This window comes from Aegilops tauschii, chromosome 5, assembly GCF_002575655.3.
Source record: "Aegilops tauschii subsp. strangulata cultivar AL8/78 chromosome 5, Aet v6.0, whole genome shotgun sequence".
Taxonomy (NCBI): domain Eukaryota; kingdom Viridiplantae; phylum Streptophyta; class Magnoliopsida; order Poales; family Poaceae; genus Aegilops; species Aegilops tauschii.
The window spans coordinates 356,194,411-356,216,725 of NC_053039.3; the positions used below are offsets into that span (position 1 = coordinate 356,194,411).

At 43.7% G+C, this 22,315-nt stretch overlaps 2 protein-coding genes across 2 annotated transcripts; both read right to left on the reverse strand.

Moving 5' to 3' along the window:
- Nucleotides 1–912: 912 nt before the first annotated feature.
- On the reverse strand, nucleotides 913–1,923 carry LOC109731870 (mini zinc finger protein 3). The gene has a single exon (XM_020291047.4). The coding sequence runs from the start codon at nucleotides 1,414–1,416 to the stop codon at nucleotides 1,135–1,137; it is 282 nt and encodes a 93-aa protein (XP_020146636.1). The 5' UTR covers nucleotides 1,417–1,923; the 3' UTR covers nucleotides 913–1,134.
- Nucleotides 1,924–18,562: 16,639 nt separating this feature from the next.
- Nucleotides 18,563–20,208, reverse strand: LOC109731887 (myb-related protein 306). The gene is made up of 3 exons (XM_020291063.4): nucleotides 19,943–20,208; nucleotides 19,694–19,823; nucleotides 18,563–19,576 (listed from the first exon to the last, which is right to left on the reverse strand). The coding sequence occupies exons 1-3, from the start codon at nucleotides 20,073–20,075 to the stop codon at nucleotides 18,883–18,885; spliced, it is 957 nt and encodes a 318-aa protein (XP_020146652.1). The 5' UTR covers nucleotides 20,076–20,208; the 3' UTR covers nucleotides 18,563–18,882.
- Between the last annotated feature and the right edge of the window lie 2,107 nt (nucleotides 20,209–22,315).

Here is a 22,315-nt window from a genome sequence, read left to right on the forward strand (position 1 = left end):
TGCCGCCTGCTACCATTCCACGCTGTCAAAACTGTCAGCGCGAGCCTCGCCCAATCAAACACGCAGATAGATACGTGAGGCTATGAACTTACGTTGAAGCGGGTGCATGGCGGAGGCTGGATCTGAGGAACACGACGACAATGGGGTCATCGGCTCTTGCAAACAGTTGTTGCACGAATGACCAAAAGGCCGGATAGAACGGGACATGAAAGCGGTTCCAGGGAAAAGGAGAGGAAGATGAAAAGAAAAAGGCTGGCTGGCTAGAGCTATTCATAGTGTGTACCTCAGCGAATTACTGCTATAATTGCTGTCGTGCTGCCCCTTTTTATGCCGCTGTCGAGGCAGGGCAGGCAGGTCCAAGCAGCCCACGCATCTAACTTTTCGTTCCACATAAATGTCCAAAATAAGCATTCGTGTCGACCAGGCTAGCCCCCCCCCCCCCCCCCCCCCCCCCCCCAGTGATTTGATGATCTCCATTCAATTGACTCCAAAATCAGGATGTATCGTGAAAATAGCACAGCAACCCTTTCAGGACAGAGGCATGCAGACTAGTACACGATCTAGAACATCTCAGCCACCGAGGAAACACTTAAGAGGAAGCATGTGAAATGGAGTTAGCATCCCTCCGATCCAAAATAAGTGTCGTCGTTTTGAACTAAGGTTGAACTAGAGTTTGCCTGGATAGGTGCAAGTTCTTGGATTTGGTGAATATAGGAATGTCTCTCGAAGTTCAGATGACACAAACCTGGGCAATGAACTGACAAAAAGGAAAACAGATTTATTTGCACCCAGTGGTGGCCGACCAAAATACCAGTGTGGGTTAAAAACACAGATCCCATGGAAACAGTTTATAGCCAGATAGGAAAAGGTTTGGAGCCAAAGCAGTTGACATGATCAGTGGCAATTGACAGATTCAGAGAAGCAATATGTAGATAGATAGATAACATGAGCTTGCATGGGATTACAATCAGGAGGAGGGAACAAACAAGACACCGGAGAGTAGACTAGAGATGCTCACTTTGAGTTATTATAAGTATTTCAATACAGGATCAGCTAACAATCATAGGGGTCCTAGAGTAGACATGATGCAGCAGCAGCAGCTTGACGATGGAGGGGAATGGCAGCGGCAGCAGCCTAGCTGCTGCTTGAAGACGACGACGACGTGTCGGACTCGCAGTCCCATGCAACCTCATAGACCTGCACCCTGTGGTGGAAGCTGCGGTGGCAGCCGCAGGCCGAGCACTTGAGTGCGCCGAAGGTGCCCTCCTCGCCCTCGGCGATGAACTCCCTGCAGCCGTCCACGGCATAGCCCCCCGTGCTGGCGGCGTGGTTGCGGCGGCACTCGCCGTACCGCACGCCGCAGCAGCTGAACCGCACGATCGGCTCGCACCTCCTCAGGACCACCAGCCTCTTCATCACGAGGTGGCCTCTCTCTTCTTCTACTATGCTCCCAGCTAGCTTGCTTTCAGCACAAACCAACCCCTATCCATCGCACTGCATATTTATAGACAACCTCCTTCGCCTAATGATACATCGTTTCCAACGGACAAAGTGCATGCTAACCTGCATAAACTTGACACATGATCACCCACTCATGCATGTGGAGACCTAATTGGGCTGGCTCAATTGATGGTCCAGCAAATTCCAACTCACATTAGCAGTGGTGGGCAATTCTTGGGCCATTAAGGCAAACCTTAGATGAGAGTCCTACCTTTCTGCCCTACCTCGTTCTCCGGGTGTGTGTTGTGTGTTCTTTCCTACTCCTTTTCTTCGTTTCATATAATTGGGGTGACCAGTTAAGGATACTTGAATCTTAAGAATCCCAAAGGAGTAGGCCCCTTCGGTCGAAAGGATATCATCAGCATTTGCATGCCAGCCTAGATATCTAAGAAGGCAGGGTGTTGTTTTCCTTTGCTCATTCTCTGGCCACCAGGCACCTGTTGCTCTACCCCATCCCTGTGCAATAGATTTCCTTTACTGTTTCAGCATGTGGCATAATGTGTGGACATGGATTTATATCGATTTAGACTCCTAAACAACAATTGACCGAGTGTGATAGGGGAAAAGCTAAAGTGCAACAATCATATACAGAAAAAGAAGGGATCACAATCATGCAATTATCGCAAAGGTGAAAAAAATATCTTTTAATCAAGCACGCAAATATGTACTTGTACTTACCACTACGGATTAGTGACTCGTTATGGAAAAATAAATCCATAACGGTATAGGATGTCCTGGCTTAAACTTGTGATGACACAATCTACTTGATTGAATACCAAACGTACCAGAAGCATTCAGATATTGCAGGGCAGCCCAAACATGCTATTACATGTAGACTATGGATGGTCCCTGTTTGAGTGGGGTCCAAGGTCATCACGCCTTCACCTTTCTTAGGTGCTGCATCTACTTCAAAAGCAGGGATTTTAAACATCTGTCAGACAAAGAACACAAACCTCGGTTTTTAATGATACCCAATTAGTATTACAAGGATAGCAATACATATTTCAATACTTAAAATCTTAATAATGCAAAACATATGAAGGAATCTCAACTTGACAAACGAAGCGTACAAAGATTCATCTGATACAGTCAGAAACTCAGCATTGCTAACGGCAGGGACATGTGAAGGCTATTATTTTTGTGATTTCCATCCCAAAGTTAAGATCTTGAGGCAGGAGAACATAACACCGGGAGAAATAACATCTTGGAGAAAAACAAATATCAAAGCTGCAATAGTGTGTGCTGTGCAGAGTAAAAAGACATTTGGAAGTAGTGAAAACCTGCAGGAATATTCTGAGCTGACAAAGATAATTATGCAAGGGAAGAACCATGCCAGCTCCCTTTTTGCATTTGGGATTAGGCTTAGGTAGTTCACAAAGCAATCACATCACCTTTCTTCAGAGCAAGTGCAGAGATCACATGGAACAACAAGAAGAAACATGTGCATTCTTGTCCTAGGCAGGCTTCACCCTTCGAAAACTCGGTCTCAGACGCAATGCAACCTCATATTGGAAATACCATGATACTGGCTTATGCTTCGTTGGAATGCCAGCACATGTCGAAAGAGATTAGACACCGGAAGCTTTATTGCCTTTTCCTCTTAACTACCCAACCACAGAAGAGCATGAGTGTTAGACATCCTTTCCCTCTACTGATGCGACTAAGAACACACAATACCATGCTTTACGTGGTGTAACTTTGCTTCAGTAAATATGCTTGACTAATTCAAATTTTAGTTGTAGATACAAACTCCCTGTCATCATATCACCTTAACTAAAAACTACTCCCTCCGTCCCATAATGTAAGACGTCTTTTGACACAACACTAGTGTCAAAAAACGTCTTACATTATGGGACAGAGGGAGTATATATGTCTTAAAGATATATTTGCAGCCCAGTCACTGGATGCTATTTTATGGTGGAAACTAGACAGAGAAGTGGGCAAGGGAGATGGAAACCATACAATCAGAGCTAGCAACTAGCTCGAATATTAAATGAAACACAGGAAGCAGCATCAAATTATCGATCATCAGTAGCAGTGTGCTCATAGATCACTGTTCATCTACCATAGCCTTTCTTTTCTTTCAAATCAACCTTTGACCAATTGAAGAAAGGATGCATTGTCCCAATGGTCAAGTATATAGCCTTGTGTGACAAATGGAACAGCATATAAGTTCGTGATAAATAAAACAGTGACATATGCACTCAAAAGCAGAGTCGCTCAATGATTCTGTTAGCTTATTAAATTACCTTGATAGGACAAGCAAACAACAGACCTACAGATTCCATAGCGAATTAGTTTAAAATGTCCAGGAAATAGAAATCAGTTTCAGGTAAACCAAGTTCGTCTAAATATAAAAACCATATGCAGTAGAACATTCAGCGTTACAGACTGCAGCAACTTGGACACTGAATTATTTACCTGTAACATATAGTAACAGGAAAAGAGAGGTTAAGAATCGTCCGTAAGATAATTCTGGCATCATGATTCATGGATCCTTTCCATCTGCCAACAAAAAGTACTTCAGCATGTGTATGCAAAGGACGAAAACATCCATGATAGCGCTGATTGACTGTCCTGATGGAAGATACAGTGTTATGGACCTCAGTAAAGGCTCGACCTTTTACCCCATACCCTGGAAAAGCTGCCCAATTTGCAGTTACACCAAGCCATATTTATGTTCTTGAACTACATTCAAATAATAGTACCAAAATAAACTATTAAAATGAAAACCATGATCAAGTGATCATTTAGAAATTTTCAGACATACTCCCTCCATCCGAAAATACTTGTCATCAAAATGGATAAAAATGGATGTATCTAGAACTAATATACATCTAGATACATCTCCTTTTATTCATTTTGATGACAAGTATTTCCGGACGGAGGGAGAATCAACTATGCAAACAACTTTAAGAGCAGGAGGTTTCACTGTTGTAAGAATATTTTTTTTTAAGCAAGCATGATGATGCATGAAACACGGCTGTGTACTGCTCAATTTCAAAAGAAAAGAAAAAACAAGAAATTCTTTATCGCAAGACCAAAACTCCAAGCAGCATAAGGGAAAGTCGAAGTTCTAAGCTCAGCATTGATATAGGGTAAATTAATATGACTTAGGCTCTCAAAGAGTGAACATAATATGTCATCTGTACGAATTTACTCCAACCGACTAATGATTAGCTTTGTTTCGAATCTCGTTAGGTTTTATGCAATGCTAGACCAACCAGGGACTATCTCCGGGTGGCGTTTCTTGAAGATGAAGAAGAGCCTGAGCAGGCACTCTGAGGAAGGCTGTGCCTCGACCATAGGAAGGTGGGCCGCGAGCACACATTCTCAGCTAGCCACACCACCAGAGCAGATACTCGGTCCCATTCTATGCAATACAAACAAGATCCTTTGTATTCCGAGCTTCTGAAATAATCACTTATTGCAATTTGTTATAGCCTGACCTTGTTGAAGAAGAATAGTAGAAGTGTTGGAAACTGCATATTCAGCGATGACATCTTCTTGCTCAAATGTTCAATAGTACTCTCTCTGTAAAGAAATATAAGATCGCTTAGATCACTACTTTAGTGATCTAAATGATCTTATATTTCTTTACTGAGGGAGTACCTTCTATAACAGTGTGACTATTTTGTCTACTCTAAGGAAGCTGGATAATTCAGAGGGAACGTCTGCATCTAGATAATGAGGTTATGCTCGTAATTCTGAACCTGAAGGAAAGAAATTGCGATGGACTATCTTCCATTTCTAACATAATGGAATTATTGCATATACCAAATCACTACGATGTAAACCATATGTTAAAAATTACTTGGCATTGATTAGATGTGAATCTCAATAGCCAAATAGATGAATTCGAACTATAAATAGCTAGGGGTAAATACTTGTCTCCTGAAACAAGTCTAGAATGTCATAACACATGGAAGCCTGTGAAGAAAATTGCTTGATTGCTTCACCCAAGGATATATGGTAAATCACATGTTACATAGCATAATATACCATATAACATCTTCATAGTACTGCAAATGCTTATCCATACTATAGTATGCTACTAGCATCGAACACTGTAGCCCTTAGTGGTTCAGACATTTCAGTTAGGTTCTTATATTACTGAATCTTCAGGCACCACATATTTTACATAAATCGGACTGAGATTTGCAATAGCTGGATAGAAAAACATAAAAATCAGACAAGGGAAGTGGTCATTATCTACCCTGAATCGCAATGAGTTCGTCAGCAACCAGAGTTTGCGCAAACCACGTAGAGCGGAGAAAACCTATGGCGATTTCTCCTTCAACGATATCTGAACTGGTGTAGCCACCCAAAATTAGGACCATACCGCGTGGGACGAAGGGCGTGAACAGGGAGAAGCGTCGGCGGCTGGCTCTGGTCACCCACCGCCGGCGTCGCCAATGCCGGAGATTTTTTCCTTTTAGAAAAGCCATTGCAGGGGATGCGGGCAGGAGGATGGTTTTTTTTTTCTGTTACAGAAAAGAAGATTTTTTTTTTGAGAGAGAGAAGTTACAGGAAAGAAGATGGGTTTGAAATGGTGGGGGTGGGCTGGGCTAGACGGCATGGTGATGGGATTTCTTGGGCTTTGGCTCAGCTCACGTTTTCTGTTGGGCAGGAGGAGATGCGGAATAACTTCTCGAGATATCAGCCCATAGTTTATGGTCGGATGGATCAGGGCCCAGAGTAGTTACCAACTTTCCATGGCCTAAAGGCTAAATATACAACCCCTTCAATACTATTCCATTTCTCCATCTCCTGAGAAAAGAAAAATTCTCCATCTCCTTTTGCGTCTCTTGCTATTTTCCTCCTCGCATCCCTCTTTTTTTTAATAAAGTTTCATCAGAAGTATAAATTATCTTAAACATAATAAAAAATTACATCGAGGTCCATGGACCACTGAATGTCCACTGCCGCCGCCGGAATGAGTCGTGTCTTGTTAGATGCTCAACTTTTTATTTGTAATAAAACTCCATGATATATATAACTGTAGAATTTCAAGATCATCCGTTAAGAATTGTTCTACTGTTTGCTTAAAATAGTATACCGCAATAATTCAGGGGAAGCGTGCTGAAAGTACAAGAACTGAACAAGTTCAAAAAGAAACGAGGGATTTACTATACGGGATTAAAAAATCTCACTCAACTGAGATTTAGCCAAGTCTCGGTCAATGTTATATTTGTGAGATGTTACATGGAGATTTGTATACAATTTTTTTTCTTTTTTCTTTCTCGGTGTGTCTAGGTCTCAATCGACTGAGACTTAACCAAGTCTCAACCAAGTGATGTAGTATATAAGAAGAAAAAAGAAAAATTGAAAAGAAACTTTTTATACGAATCTCGATGCAAGATCAAAGGAATATAGTATCGACTGAGACATAACTAAGTCTGACTGGGACGTAGCAAAACTGTTTCTTTTATATGTTATGTCACTGAGACTTGGTTAAGACTCAGTCGACTAAGATGTAGCCACACCTTTTATTATACAGCTAAATTTTCCATGCCTTTACGTGTAAATTGCAGAGAAGAACATGTGTATCCATATACATGACGACGAAGCCGGGCTGGAACTACACGTTTTTTCTTTTGGCGACGTCAACGCGTACAACCGAAGAATTAATCGGGACAACGATGAACACAAAAGCAGAGACAACTTTTCGCAAGATGACATGCTGCCGGCCATGCGGAATCAATTGCTACCATGCAATGCATGACGCTCCATATGTGTAGCATAACAGCAAAAAAGACGAAACAACATTAACTCGATCGATCGCGAGTTGCAATCTAGTACTGTGTTATTGTGTGCGTACGCTTAGGGCCGGTTTCATGGGCACCCATACGTGCACCTATCCCTTGAAGCCGACCTGTGCTACAGCTCCAGCGCACATGCTTACGTGAAGGAGCACGCACGCGGGAGAAGCAAAACGAGCGCCTGATCAGCTTGCATTTCCGCGTGAAAGGAAGCGAGACTACGCTATGTTTTGCATGCTATGCTATGCTATGCGGCTCATGAAATATAAGTATAACTTCAGAGTGTATGCATGTATATACTACATGTCACGTTGTCGCTGTACAAGTACCATGCGCTTAGGCTGCCTAGCTGCTACGACCTGGTCGATTCGGCCGATCGATATCCTTATATGCGACGCCTTGCGTACTGTGCTAGCTCATGCAGCGCGTCGTACGTGCTTGAATATGATCGGTGGATGCTCCATTTAATCGGGAGATCGATCGAATAATATTGCATGGTACGATTCAAAACCGTGCACGCGTCCCGTCCCATATGTGCAGAGTGCGCACATTGCAGTGTTACGATCTAGTATCCCCTAGCTAGCTAGCTAGTACGACAGCTTAGCTAGGACACTCCTAGTACGATCGATCTACCCCCTAGATCTGTTGAGATGGAGGAGGAGTACTTAATACTACATCTTGGTCCTTAATAATCTCTTGATAATCATGCCATGCCCGTACCCGTACGCTCATGCGGTCGACATCGACTCCTTGCAGGATCTCTCAGCTAGCTGCCCTGACCATGAACGAGAACGACCACTGCTAGCTACTGTGTGAAAGATCGAAGCAGGAATGAATTGCGTTGCTGCAGAACATTCTTCTTATTTTCACACCTCCGATCGCGCGCTGGCGTTTGCGTCGGCAGGCCTAATGGCCTGAGCATGCAGTGACCACAACGGCGGCCCTTTCAGGTCAGCGTCGGGATCGGTCCATCAAGCAGGGCATATATATTGCATTAACTCGATCGATCGATTTCGCGAGAGGCGAGAAAAACGTAGCCCTTCCGACATCTCTCCCTGTCAATCTACTCTCTAGCTACAACCTACGTACGTACGTTCGTACACTACACACAAGTGGTACGACATTCGTATCGATCGATCATGCATGCATCTCGATCGACCGGAGATAAAGATTAATCAACTCGACCGCATGCAGTTAACTTGGAGTAAGATCAAGTACTCCCTCTCTCTCAGTTTACAGGGCGTGCGCGTACTCCTAGGTCGTCAATTTGACCAACCTAATACAAGTCTATATTACAAAAAATATATCAATATAAACTTTAGATGTTCTATTTTTAAACGGTATAATTTTTGTGTTATATAGTTTATATTATGGTGATAACATTGACAACCTAGGTATACGCGCAGGACTTGTAAACTGAGACGGAGGGAGTAGCATCTGCATGCAGACGTAGAAGTGAAGGATCGACGGGAGAAGACAAGCCGATCAAGCATTGGGGCTAACCAACTCCTGTTGCGTGCATCTCGCCAGGGCCCTGCCTGAGTGAACTTGAATTCAGGGCGAGTTAGTGCAGGCAAGCCGATCAATCTTGTCCAGCGAGGGGTCTAATTCCCCACATGCTCCCCATTACTCCCCATCACCAATGAGTTAATCTCTGCACATGCCCTTGTCCGGACGGTGCATGCCAAGGGATAAACACAGCAATGAATAATGATAATAATACGTTACGTACGCACTCATATGTCTTGCAGCGAAAAATAGCTGTGTGTGCCCCGAATATATATTCTGATGCCACGACACAGTGTACGTACGTGCAATGCCAGCGTGTACGTACCTTCATTCTTGCCATTTGCAGCCTTAATGCATGCATGCATGCATGCCCTACAAGTTAGTTACTCCAGTATATGCCGATTAAGCAAGTATGGCTTATACTGAAGTTCCATGGCACTGTGGTACGGCTAGAATTAGGTGTTGCAGCCTTGGTTCAGTACAAAGCAAAGCATGTTCTTCGTCCCAAGGACAGATGTCACAGTGTCCATCCTCGTGCTCTCTCTCTCTCCTGGCTAGCTCCATCTTTACTTTACAGCTGGGTGAGGAGTACAGAGAGGGCAAGGAGCTACAGGAGGAGTGAAAATTGACAAATCTAACCCTTTCTAAAACTTTGACACAAAATGAACCCGATCTTCTTTTCACAAAATGACCCGTTTTTGCATGACGCCCGAGGCTGGGCCTGGGGCGTCATGCAAATGGACCATTTAGTGGATTTTTTTCTGGGCCGGATCCATTTTAATTTATGCTAAAGTTTTAGAAAAGAGCCAGATTTGTCCATTTCCACACAGGAAGAGAAGGGCAGCATGCATGGAGGTGGAGGTGGAGGTGGAGCTGATGATCTCCATCTAGGCTACTAGCCTAGCTTGCCAATAAGTCCCCTCACATGTGCAGTGGCGGAGGGCACGCATTTACGCCCTTGTTTTCCTTTTCGCTCGGGCATTCAATTCGATCGCACACTCTGAGTTCCGCTGCTACTTTTTGTTTATCATCTCCCTGCCTGCCTAGGCAGCTGCCCTGCCCCGCCCTCTATCTCGATCTTCCTCCCTTCATGCATGCACCTACTCATCGACCGATCCTTCTCTGACCATGACGCATCACGGGTCAAATTTTGTCTACCTCTAAACAAATAATAGTACGAGAGTCAAATTTTCTTCAGTAAACTATTGCCACTGTTGGACCATGTGCTCCTTCTCCATGCAAACTATACTATGTACGTACACTGAAACTCTAGAGTGTACTCGAAGTCGCTTCCTCTCGGTATAGTATAAATGTAGTACGTATAATGGAGGGGCATTAATCAGTTTACTGCCCAGGCAAGGCAATGGCGTTCACATGCATGCCCTGCCAAGTCCACAGACTGAAGAACTCTTTGATCAACCTTTTGGTGTGAGGTCATGGCTTGCATATGAGTGAGATAAGAGGGCCAGTTTTAATTAATTTATACCAGTAAAGTAAGCGGGAAAGTATTTTTATTACTAGGGTGGCGTGGTGCATGCAGAGATGCAGCAGTGCCCTTGCATGCATCGCAGCCAGGAGGGGAAGAAAAGGAAAAGGTCAATGCAGCGACGAGAGGACTTTACTGCTCCTGGACGCACGGGCATTTAACGCCGCTCCCTCACCGGCCGTGCGTTTCCAAGGCGTGGCAGCGCGCAGGATGCCATTTGCAGTACTAGGAGTTTCTTTGCTCTTTCGTTAACTGAAACCTTTACCAATTCGACAGGTATACATTTTTTTAAAACGAAGGCAAAAGATTTACCTCAACCATAGGACTGAGGTCAATTTCGATCACTGGAGCGAGGCCAGGGCCTTGGTCACCGAATGGTGCTTGAATTGATTTGTGCTTCTACCGCGGGTCAAAGCTCCGGTTGCCAAATCCCTATTTCTTTTTAAACTTCTTTCACCGAATGGATCTGGAATTTATAGAGGTCTGTCCCTCTATAACTGGGAGCTCGGTTCCTAATCGCTTACCACTTGGCAACCACTCCTTTTTTTCCTCCTCCGAAAAAGGGATTGCCCGGCCTCTGCATCACATGACAGCCATTTATTAAACATGAAATACGTTTAAGTCACGAGTGCTCGACAGTAAAAACAAATAAACGGAAAACATGACCGTAAGCGGTCAAATCCAAGATTAAATAGCTCATCCACGTAATTTACAAATAGCTCGCCAGCCAAACTGTTTGAACAAACCCTGCGCAACTGTTTCCAACCAGCTGCACCCAGAGGCCATAAGCATCCGCGCGTCCACACGCTGCAGTGATGACCACATACGAATTAAAGTTGTAGCTCTATTGATAACATGCAAGAAATTTAGAGAAGATGATCTTTTAAAGACGTAATGATTCTGGCAATTCCATATTGCCCAGAGAATAACACAAACTCGCACACGGATTTGGCCCTTCAACTTATGATGAAGACCACCTAACCAATTTTCAAACAAATTTGAAATACTCGTTGGTGGTGCTAAATTGTATGTAACATGAACCGCGTGCGCTAGATCAATGTAGTAAATGGACATGACAAAAATAAATGACGATTTGTCTCCTCCCGATCACAATAAAAACATTTATTGTTGCCTTGCCACTTAAGTTTAGCAAGGTTATCTTTGGTAAGAATTACACCCTCTGAAAAAACCACATGAAAACTTTGATCATGAAAGGAACCTTTGTTTTCCAAATGTGTTTTGTACAAAAATAGGTCCAGAATCCATAAGATCAGCATACATAGACTTCATAGTGAGGACACCATTAGTGGTTAACCTCCACTCAAATGAATCTGACATCTGAGTTGGATTAATTGATATCGATCAATCTAGGAACCAAATGGATCCACTTAGTCTATTTGTCGCCCAGTAATGCCCTGTGAAATTGGATATTCAAAGGGCTATCCCCAAGAACAGAGGCCACAATCCTCTTTTCTGAACACAATATCATACAAGGTTGACAATTGTAGAGCTAATGGAGTGTCACTAGGTATCTTCCCAAAAACTCGTCGATTGGCCTTCACCAATCTTAAAGGTGAGGGAAATATGCCCTAGAGGCAATAATAAAGTTATTATTTATTTCCTTATTTCATGATAAATGTTTATTATTCATGCTAGAATTGTATTAACCGGAAACATAATACATGTGTGAATATATAGACAAACATAGTGTCACTAGTATGCCTCTACTTAACTAGCTCGTTAATCAAAGATGATTAAGTTTCCTAACCATAGACATGAGTTGTCATTTGATTAACGGGATCACATCATTAGGAGAATGATGTGATTGACTTGACCCATTCCGTTAGCTTAGCACTTGATCGTTTAGTATGTTCCTATTGCTTTCTTCATGACTTATACATGTTCCTATGACTATGAGATTATGCAACTCCCGTTTACCGGAGGAACACTTTGTGTGCTACCAAACGTCACAACGTAACTGGCTGATTATAAAGGTGCTCTACAGGTGTCTCCGAAGGTACTTGTTGAGTTGGCGTATTTCGAGATTAGGATTTGTCACTCCGATTGTCGGAGAGGTATCTCTGGGCCCACTCGGTAATACACATCACTATAAGCCTTGCAAGCATTGTAACTAATGAGTTAGTTGCGGGATGATGTATTACGGAACGAGTAAAGAGACTTGCGGGTAACGAGATTGAACTGGTATTGAGATACCGACGATCGAATCTCGGGCAAGTAACATACCGATGACAAAGGGAACAACGTATGTTGTTATGCGGTTTGACCGATTAAAGATCTTCGTAGAATATGTAGGAGCCAATATGAGCATCCATGTTCCGTTATTGGTTATTGGCCGGAGACGTGTCTCGGTCATGTCTACATAGTTCTCGAACCCGTAGGGTCCGCACGCTTAACGTTCGGTGACGATTTGTATTATGAGTTTATGTGTTTTGATGTACCGAAGGTAGTTCGGAGTCCTGGATGAGATCGGGGACATGACGAGGAGTCTCGAAATGGTCGAGACGTAAAGATCGATATATTGGACGACTATATTTGGACATCGGAAAGGTTGCGAGTGATTCGGGTATTTTTCGGAGTACCGGAGAGTTACGGGAATTCGCCGGGGAGTATATGGGCCTTATTGGGCTTTAGGGGAAAGAGAGAGGAGAGGCTGCGTGCCCCCCCAAGGCCTAGTCCGAATTGGACTAGGGAGAGGGGCTGCGCCCCCTCTTTCCTTCTCTTCTCTTTTCCCTTTCCTTATCTCCTACTCCTACTACTTGGAAGGGCTCCTAGTTCTACTAGGAAAGGGGGAATCCTACTCCCGGTGGGAGTAGGACTTCCCTAGGGCGCGCCATAGAGAGGGCCGGCCCCTCCCCTCCTCCACTCCTTTATATACGTGGCCAGGGGGCACCCCATAGACACACAAGTTGATCTGTTGATCTCTCCCAGCCGTGTGTGGTGCCCCCCTCCACCATATTCCACCTCGGTCATATCGTAGCGGTGCTTAGGCGAAGCCCTGCGTCGGTAGCAACATCATCACTGTCATCACGCCGTCGTGCTGACGGAACTCTCCCGTGAAGCTCTGCTGGATCGTAGTTCGCGGGACGTCATCGAGCTGAACGTGTGCTGAACTCGGAGGTGCCGTACGTTCGGTACTTGGATCGGTCGGATCGTGAAGACGTACGACTATATCAACCGCGTTGTGCTAACGCTTCCGCTTTCGGTCTACGAGGGTACGTGGACAACACTCTCCCCTCTCATTGATATACATCACCATGATCCTGTGTGTGCGTAGGAATTTTTTTAAAATTACTACGTTCCCTAACAAAATGAGCCTCTCTTAAAAAGGGATGACTTGACCTTCATCAAGCCCCTCCAAAACCTTTTTTTAGTTCCTCCATCTACAGATTTAAAGACCTTGATTTTTCTCTCTCAATAAGCTTTTTTAGGGATACTGATAACAAGGTTACCCGATTGGTAACCAAAGTCACTACCCGGTGACCAAACTCTTGTCCTTAGCAACATTACCTACTCTATCTAATGTTTTTCAACCAAATTGGCCATATCAACAGCAAAACAATAGTTCTACATCCTATACATATATGTTCTTTGCAGATCATCGCGACATCACTTGATTTTTTTGATAAAGGGTGAATTTCATTCACTCAAAATGAAGCATTAAGGGGATACAAACACAATGAACACACATTTGGCCTCTGCATAGTTAGGATGCACAAAGCCAACACACGCACGCACGCGTGCGCGCGCACACACACAACACACACACCGACAACTAGCAAAGTCAAACAACACCGAAGCTATGTAATGGTGTAGCAAAATGGAAAAAAAAACTTCAAAGCGATCAAAACAATGATCAACAAGCTACAACAACAACCATACCCGCATCAACCATTCTTAGCATCACAATAAAAATGAAGTATCACTTGATAACTCACTTATGAAATATTTGGACATTGAATACCCCACACATTGTTGCAGGAACGTTTTGCAATATATTTCAATGAGATTTGATTGTATGCAACATGAATACTTGAATTAATAATATGAAGAAAAAAAAATAAAAATACATACGATTTATTGTTCTCGATCATTTTATAGTTGTAAAATTTATTAAATATAAACAGCATAACATAATTGAATTTCACATGCATGTTGCATGTTAAGGTGGTTTTTTCTATGCATGGTTGCATTGTTGTGGTGGACCTTTTCCCATGCATGTTGCATGCTGAGGTGACATACTCGCATGTTGAGATAAATAGATTAGTGGGGGCTAACTATTTAAATATAAAATTGTTGTGGTGGACCTTTTCGCATGCATGTTGCATGCTGAGGTGGCATACTTGCATGTTGAGACACTCAATTATTCATGCGTTAACTGAATTCTAACAGTAGTGCAGAACAACCCATATGAAATGGATTATCCCGATTGGTTACAAATATCGTCAGCAAAGAAACCTCTTGGATGGTTTTTTAGGTGCAATTTGCCAACTAGGCGATCCTATTCAAAATCGAAGATGATACATTGTCTCCTTCGATTTAACATAAAACATGTTTGAGATGTATCCGGACGGTTATTTTCGTGAAACCATTTAAGATGCTCAATTTCGTAGACGCTTTCAGGATTGTAACCGACAATGATGTGTCTGGGAAGTCCTTCTATTCGGGGAGACAACTTTCCATTTTGACTCAGTCCAAGATAATGGGCAGATCGACTCTAAGTCAAGTTTGAGATAATGCAACTATATTCATACATCTTTTAATTTAGGTTTCCGGTCTACCCGCATATAGTTTTTGAAACAGAGGCAAAAGCTTTGCCTCATCTTATTAATAAAGAATAAGAGAGTTGCCCGGTTAATTAACAGAAAACCGGGCAAAAACTGTTACAACATGCCCATACAGGACACACAGGCGACCTGGCCACCCGCACAAGAACGCACCCACGCCGCCGAGAAGAAAAGTATCGTCGAGGTTGCAACCCGGCGTCATCGTCATCACACCTCCATGAGGGCGACTCCGACTCCATCATCGACGACCACCGAAGAAGCCCTCACCGCAAACAAGCGTTGAGGCCTGCGCCAGTCGATGCCAAACAGTCAGCCACACGCGCCGGCGACCAGACAACTCCGATTCTATCGCCGAGCATCCCAGGGGAAAAGCGTTGGGTTTGCGCTGAGCCAGCGCCAGAGCTGACCACCCGTCTCGTGTCATCGTCACTGCAAGGGCCCCTCTTCAGCAGCTCCGACTTCAGGAAGACAAAGCGGGGCACGGCGACCCCTCGAACACGCCGGAAGAGACCGACTACCAAGACCCATCTGCAAGCCTGCTCCGCTCGAAACTGCCATCGTTGCCACACAAGAAGCCGCGGCAACACCCACATTGCCGTACGGGCACCAGCCGACCGCAATGTCGCGAGCGACCCGAACCTAGTTCCTTTCTGTTCAAACAAGCATGTACAAGGAGTGACAATATACTCTTCACAATTGCACTACAATCGAATATCAAACGGACTATCTCGATCGGTTCCAAATACCTTCACCAAAGGAACCTCTCTCAAAGTTTTTCTTGGTGGAAATAGACCGACTAGCCGATCCTATACTATGAGATGGTACATTATTTCTGACGACTTGTGACAAAACTTGTTCGAGATGTATCTCGGACGGTTATTCCTGTGAAACCATTTGAGATAAGCTCAGTTTCTTAGACGCTTTTGGATTTGTAACCGACAACGATATGTCTGAGATAATTCTCTATATTGACTCGTCCGTGATAACGGAGCACGCGACGAGCCTGTAATTGTCTCTAAGTGCCGACTAAGCATGTGCGTGTCTCTGAAGAACGACCGTGCAGAGAGCGCAATGCTTCATTGTGACCTAAATAAAAAGACATTAATTATCACTAGTAAGGTACGCTACCCCCTAAAGGATGCCATCGTGCATGCTTCAACACAAGAGGAACAACAGAGCAATTACTTTGACCGTATTCATAGCCGAACTAGCTAGTGTAGCAGTGCGATCTTTTCATGATGAGCTACCATCAGAGGCAGCAAGGGGACGCATTGGAGCTTAACTCTCGTGCGAGATTCCATGGCTGAGCCTGTCACAGATCGCCGTCATAAAGGGAAGAAAAATTAGGTCAGGTGTCTTCTTAATTAGTTTTTATTTTAGGGTAATCACGTGTTTCATTGATGACAAATATGATGAATACAACGCACGCACGCGGTACCAATCAGAAGGGTCGAGAGCAAACATGTGTCCAATTTTTTTTTACGAAAAAACCAAAGAAAAGAAAAATACACATGAATCATTAGTTAATTCTGCAATAGCCGTCGTCACCGCTGAATGTCGCTGGATTCGAAGGAGAACCATAGCCCATGAGGGCGCTATGAGTCGATGAAGAAACTTGCCATCGGCGAAGCCTTTGCCGCTGTGGCGTGTGGACCAGAGAACGTCCCCATTCCCCTCGAATACCGAAACCATCGTCAGCCGTCGACGTTGTCGAGGCTGAGCACCAGATCCGCTGCCTTCAATCCACAAGCCCAAATCTGGAACCACCATTTTCACTTGCCCACTGGTGACATCGCGCATAACGCCAGCCACCAGCCGAACACCTAAAACCGTCGACCAAAAAGATAGACGGGAGACCGAGCCCACCAGCTCCTCGACGCCCCCATGGACGCCGTCGAGACGGGACTGGAGCCCGGGCATTATTCTTGGATGCGTCGTTCCTATTGTAATTAGTTTTTATAAGAGCTGGTTGGAATATATATACGATGCTACCGAATATTTTTTGAAAAAAAAATGGTGGGCTCGGTCACATACATGTGGGATCGTAGACTTAATTTGCAAGTCTAAATGACATTTCTTTCCCCTTCCAAGTCCCTTCTTTGTGTAGTTATATGTCAGGTAAATAAATCATATTGTGTACTCTGCGCAAACAGAGCAAGAGTTACAAAAGAGCCTCTTGGGAGCACTTCAAAGGATTCACAAGTATGGGAACAGGAAAAAAAATCGGTTGCCATGATCATGTATCCAGCAAATATTTGAAAACACTAGAAATAAACAGTATATCTACGTTGTTTGGTTGCAACACATGACAAATGCATGCTTTTTCTGTAGGGATCAGGCGTGCATGCCATGGTAAATTAGTAATCATAGAAATAAAAATATCTGAGTGTTTGGACTCGGTGAAAATTATCTTGTAACTAAGTGGACAGTGGTGGCCCATAAGAAAACAATCCTAAGGTTTATAATCCTACAAACCAAACAATGTTTGTACTGAATGTTCCAAAGGATCAAAACCCAAAATATCTCTGAAATTCATTTGAATCAAGGAGGTCCCTCAGCAATAACTTATATACATACACATAAATGTAAAACGATATGTAAGACGCATGTTCCATATGTATGTAGTGACACATCATATGGAATTTACGAGTAATGTGGTCCTTTCTGTTTTTAAATCAGAAATGCTTGTTCTCAAATGGGCACACATGTGACCATGTTGAGCAGTCTTATATTGCACTTTGAGATATATATGACATTTTTTATTCAATAAATAGGATACTAAATTCATCCACATAGACAAATTGAGCAAATATTTATCTAAAACCATAAGATGACAAGTTCCATATATTTAGATTGTCAAGTTAGCACCGAAAATATAAATATGTTAACTATCGTTGTCCCTAAAAGAATTCAATATATCAGCTGAAGTAAAGAAAGGATCCGGTACAACATGTGATTTTCAAGCATTAAATGGCATCAAATAAATGCATGACAGCTCTATGTCTAGTTGAGTCAAATATGAAAAGATTTGAGCACATATACTAGCTAGTACCATTTTAATGTGGTGGTTCTTCCAGATGTAAATTTGGGAACTTCAAGCCTTCCACTCATTTTGATATGTTAAATATTGCAGAAATTACAAACATGCATGATTCACAAATGAGATCCCAGTTTAACCCGAACATTTTTATTTTGAGGGACTTGGCTTTGCATTTGGGAACCTCATGGAAGAACCAAATATGTTTATATAATATTAACCTTATCTTTACCAAATTATCCAAAATTAAAATTTCCGATAACAGGTTCGTTTGATGCATCTGATCTTGAAAACAAGATATTGTTAGAAATCAATTAAACCTCCACTTAACTGCATATGATCAGTGTCAATCAAACTTGAAACAAATACTACATGAAAACAAGATACAAAATGATTTATTTCAGCTCGATGAGAGAAATGACTAATGAGGTAAAATTAATATAAAAAGTATACTTTAAGTAAGTAATTATAAATTAAGCATCTATATAGATCTTTCTTTTATAAGATGTACATTTCTTTCTTTATCCCTCCTGCACGATCCATTTAGGACATGATCAGTTTCAAACCCTAATTAACATCGCAAAGAGCAACTAATTAAAATCTAAAACGATTAAGCAAACTGGACGGACTCCCAGCTCGATCTAAATCACCGAGGATTAATCAGAACTATAGCCCCCGGCCTTTTGTTGTTTCTGCTCAACTACTCGATCGGCGATCACGCCTTTCTTAAATTTTGTTCTTGCTCTCGTCGATGAATTCCCGGTTGGTACGCGCGCGCCGTACTTAGAAGAACTCACTGGGGTCCCCTAGTGGCACCACGTCGTCCATGAGTCCCGCCTCGCCGTGGCCCATGCCGTCGTCAAGAAGCCAGTTCTCCAGCATGGAGAACGCCGGCGGGGCGCCGCCGGCCCCGGCGCCGGCCAGCTTGCTCGTCTCGGTCGAGCCCTCGGGGGTCTGCGCTGCTGCCGCCCCGGCCGCGCCGCCGCTGTGACTCGCCGACGCGGACGCCGCGCCGTCCCAGGAGCACTGTGGCTGCTGGCGGGTCGTCGCCGTAGTGGACGACGTCGACCCCGACGCCTCCGGCCCCTTGCTGCTGCTCCCGGGGCGCATCCAGCCCTCCAGTAGTCGCGCGATGTTGTCCGCGCTCGACGCGTACGTCGTCACCGACCCCGGACTAGGCGTCGGCAGCGCCGGCGCCGCCAGCGCGGCGGGCTGTGAGGGCTCTAGAGAGAGCGCGTCGCGCAGGGCCTGCCGCGCAGTGTGGATGTCCGTCTGCAGCCGGCGCTCCCACTGCCCTTTGGGAGCGGCCGCCTTCGTGACGCCACCACCGACACCCCCGGCGCCGGCGCCCTCCGAGCCGCCGTCGTTCCCTCCGGCGTCCTGCATCTTCTTGAGCTTCTTCTTGAGGTGGGTGTTCCAGTAGTTCTTGATGTCGTTGTCCGTCCTCTCGGGCAAGTAGGACGCTATCGCCGCCCAACTGCGCATGGCGTCAACCGCAAGCTCATATCAGCAATTCTGTAGTTGACGTCCACGGAAGAAACAAACAAACAACAAGACGGAAATTAAGAAAAGATGAGACGGAAGCTATCATCACCGGTTGCCGAGGAGCGCCTGGAGGTGGACGATGAGCTTCTCTTCCTGGTCGGTGAAGTTGCCGCGCTTGATCCCCGGCCGGAGGTAGTTGGTCCACCGAAGCCGGCAGCTCTTGCTGCACCGCATCAGCCCTGCAGAACACCCAAAATCAACAAAGCTTGTTAATTCCAATTATTCCAATTCCAGTTCACCTGCACACAAGATCGAGTCCCGAACTCCCGATCCATGAACGATCGTTGCCCGTGCGTACCGGTGTTTGTCGGCACGGCGCGCCAGTTCCCGGGGCCGTGCTCCTGGATGTAGGAGACGAGCATGAGGTCCTCCTCCGGCGTCCACGGCCCCTTCTTGACGCCCACCTTGTCGCAGCACGGAGGCCTCCCCATGGCGCCGCCGCCGCGTTCTCGGCTCGCACGGTGGCCGGCCGGGTTGGTGATGAAAAGTATCTTCTTGGCTGGCTAGGCACAGATGGAGGCAGGGACCGGGCCGGTGCAATTAAGCGGATGAGGTAAAAGTGGGGGTGGGGGCTAGCGCTATATATAAGCCGTGGCGTGGCCTCGGGCTGGCTTGGGGGGAAGGAGAAATGCTAGCTACCACACTGTCTACTGAGGTTTGACCCGGAGTAGAATGCTGAGCTAATCCACTGCGACGTGACTTTGACACATGTTACAGCAACATGCACACGAAAATGAGAAGGGGGCGCAGTGCAGCCACACAGCAGCGCAGGCCGTCAGCAGAATTATTGTAACCGGCCGAGTGAATCTGGTGATGGGTTTGGCATAGTGCCTTGCTGCTTCAGGATATCTGCCATTTTTGTTTCCCAAATAAATGAGTACACTTGAAAATGTGGAGTGAATTGTGCTGTATCTTGCTAGGAATGGATTTTAAATGATTCGTATTGGTTGTGTGGTGTGTCCTTTTATTGTGAGGAATTAAATGTGAAGATCTTTTTTTGTTTGGTAATTGATCACTGCATCTAGGTTACTATCTCCAGTTCAAAACGATAGGTATTTAAAATGATATAGGCAGTCAAAACATCATTTTTCTGTGAACACGAGGAGTAAAAAGTTTCCTAGATGATCAGAAAATTGTGGTGCAGCGTATCTGGTTAAGGGATGCGAAATATATACCTACAAAACTATACGAGTTAGTAGAATGCAAAAAATCTGAATCGCCCATCCAATTTTAATCTAATGGCTCATGATAGTTTCTTTTTGAGTTGTTAATTCATCATAGACGATTTAAATTGATTCTATTGCGATATTCCTAAACACATTATATGCATTTCGCGACTTTCATGATTCTACCTAATAAACTTATTATTTGGGTATCAAATTAATTCATAGTGTTTATTACTATTCGATAACTTAAACATTTTCTTCTTAGTAAGATGAGTATTGTCAATAATAAGTTAGATCAGCATGCGATGTATGATGTGCAAACTTGCATTGCACATACACAATTGTTAGTAATGATAAATATGCTTGTATCCATTTGGTGTAATCAGAAATTGTTAATTGTGCATACATAGTATCCACCTTGTTAATGTACTATAAAGACAATAAATAAAAAACACATTTTTTTAATTGTGAATATTTTTCCATGAGAAATGCACATGATGTGCTTATCTGATTAATTATTATTCGATAGCAATATTTGGCTAATTACATTAGCCATGTACTCATTCTTGTGCACTTGAAAATATTCAATTTCATATATTTGAAAATAGTAATGCATATATTCATTGTCATGTATTCGAAATAATCATGCATATATTAATTGACGCGTATTAGAAAATAATCATGCATATGTTCATTCTCGTGTATTCGAAAATCTTCAGTACTATAATAAAATCATGCATATATTCATTCTCATGTATTCGAAAATCTTCAGTACTATAATAGTTATGCATATATTCATTGTCGCGTATCTGAAAATAATAACCTGCGCTTTTTTGCTGGCATCTGGTTGTCCTACAATGTTTACGTTGGATTTGACCTTTCTTTGATCTCTGTAATATACAGGAAAGCTCTAAAGAGTGGGTCACAGACATTTACTGGTCAGAGTAGCACGCTAGCACAAAAAAACTGCAAAACATATAGAATGGGTCAATAAAGCATGTCGACTTATAAAACAAAGCGTAACAATTAACCAATACTATTACTGCTACTCCTTGGTGAGTTTTAAAAATGCTTATGGCTACCGTAAATGTCCTCAACACCTTAGTATTAGTCTTATTTGAATATGCCCCATTCATTGCACAATTTCTAGGTTGCACTCCAACATTTACGTGGCCAGCAGCTGAATACATGATTAAGATGTGCATTAACAATGGAGTCCTAATTAATTAGTAAGTTAACTCATAACAACCATGCTTACTTTCTTAATTAAAACGATGGTGACTACTAAAATGTTGTTTACCACATGTCATAGCTTTGTATATTATGTGTGCAACCGATGAACTTATTTTCAAACTTACAAATGAACTTATCCTATATACTCCCTCCATCACAGTTTAAAGGGCGTACCTCACATCTCTCTGGGCCCAAGGTTGCTAGCGATTGGCAGGAATAACAGATGCACTGGAGCTGCGGTAGTTAAGGATATGCGCCTAATTAATCGCCAA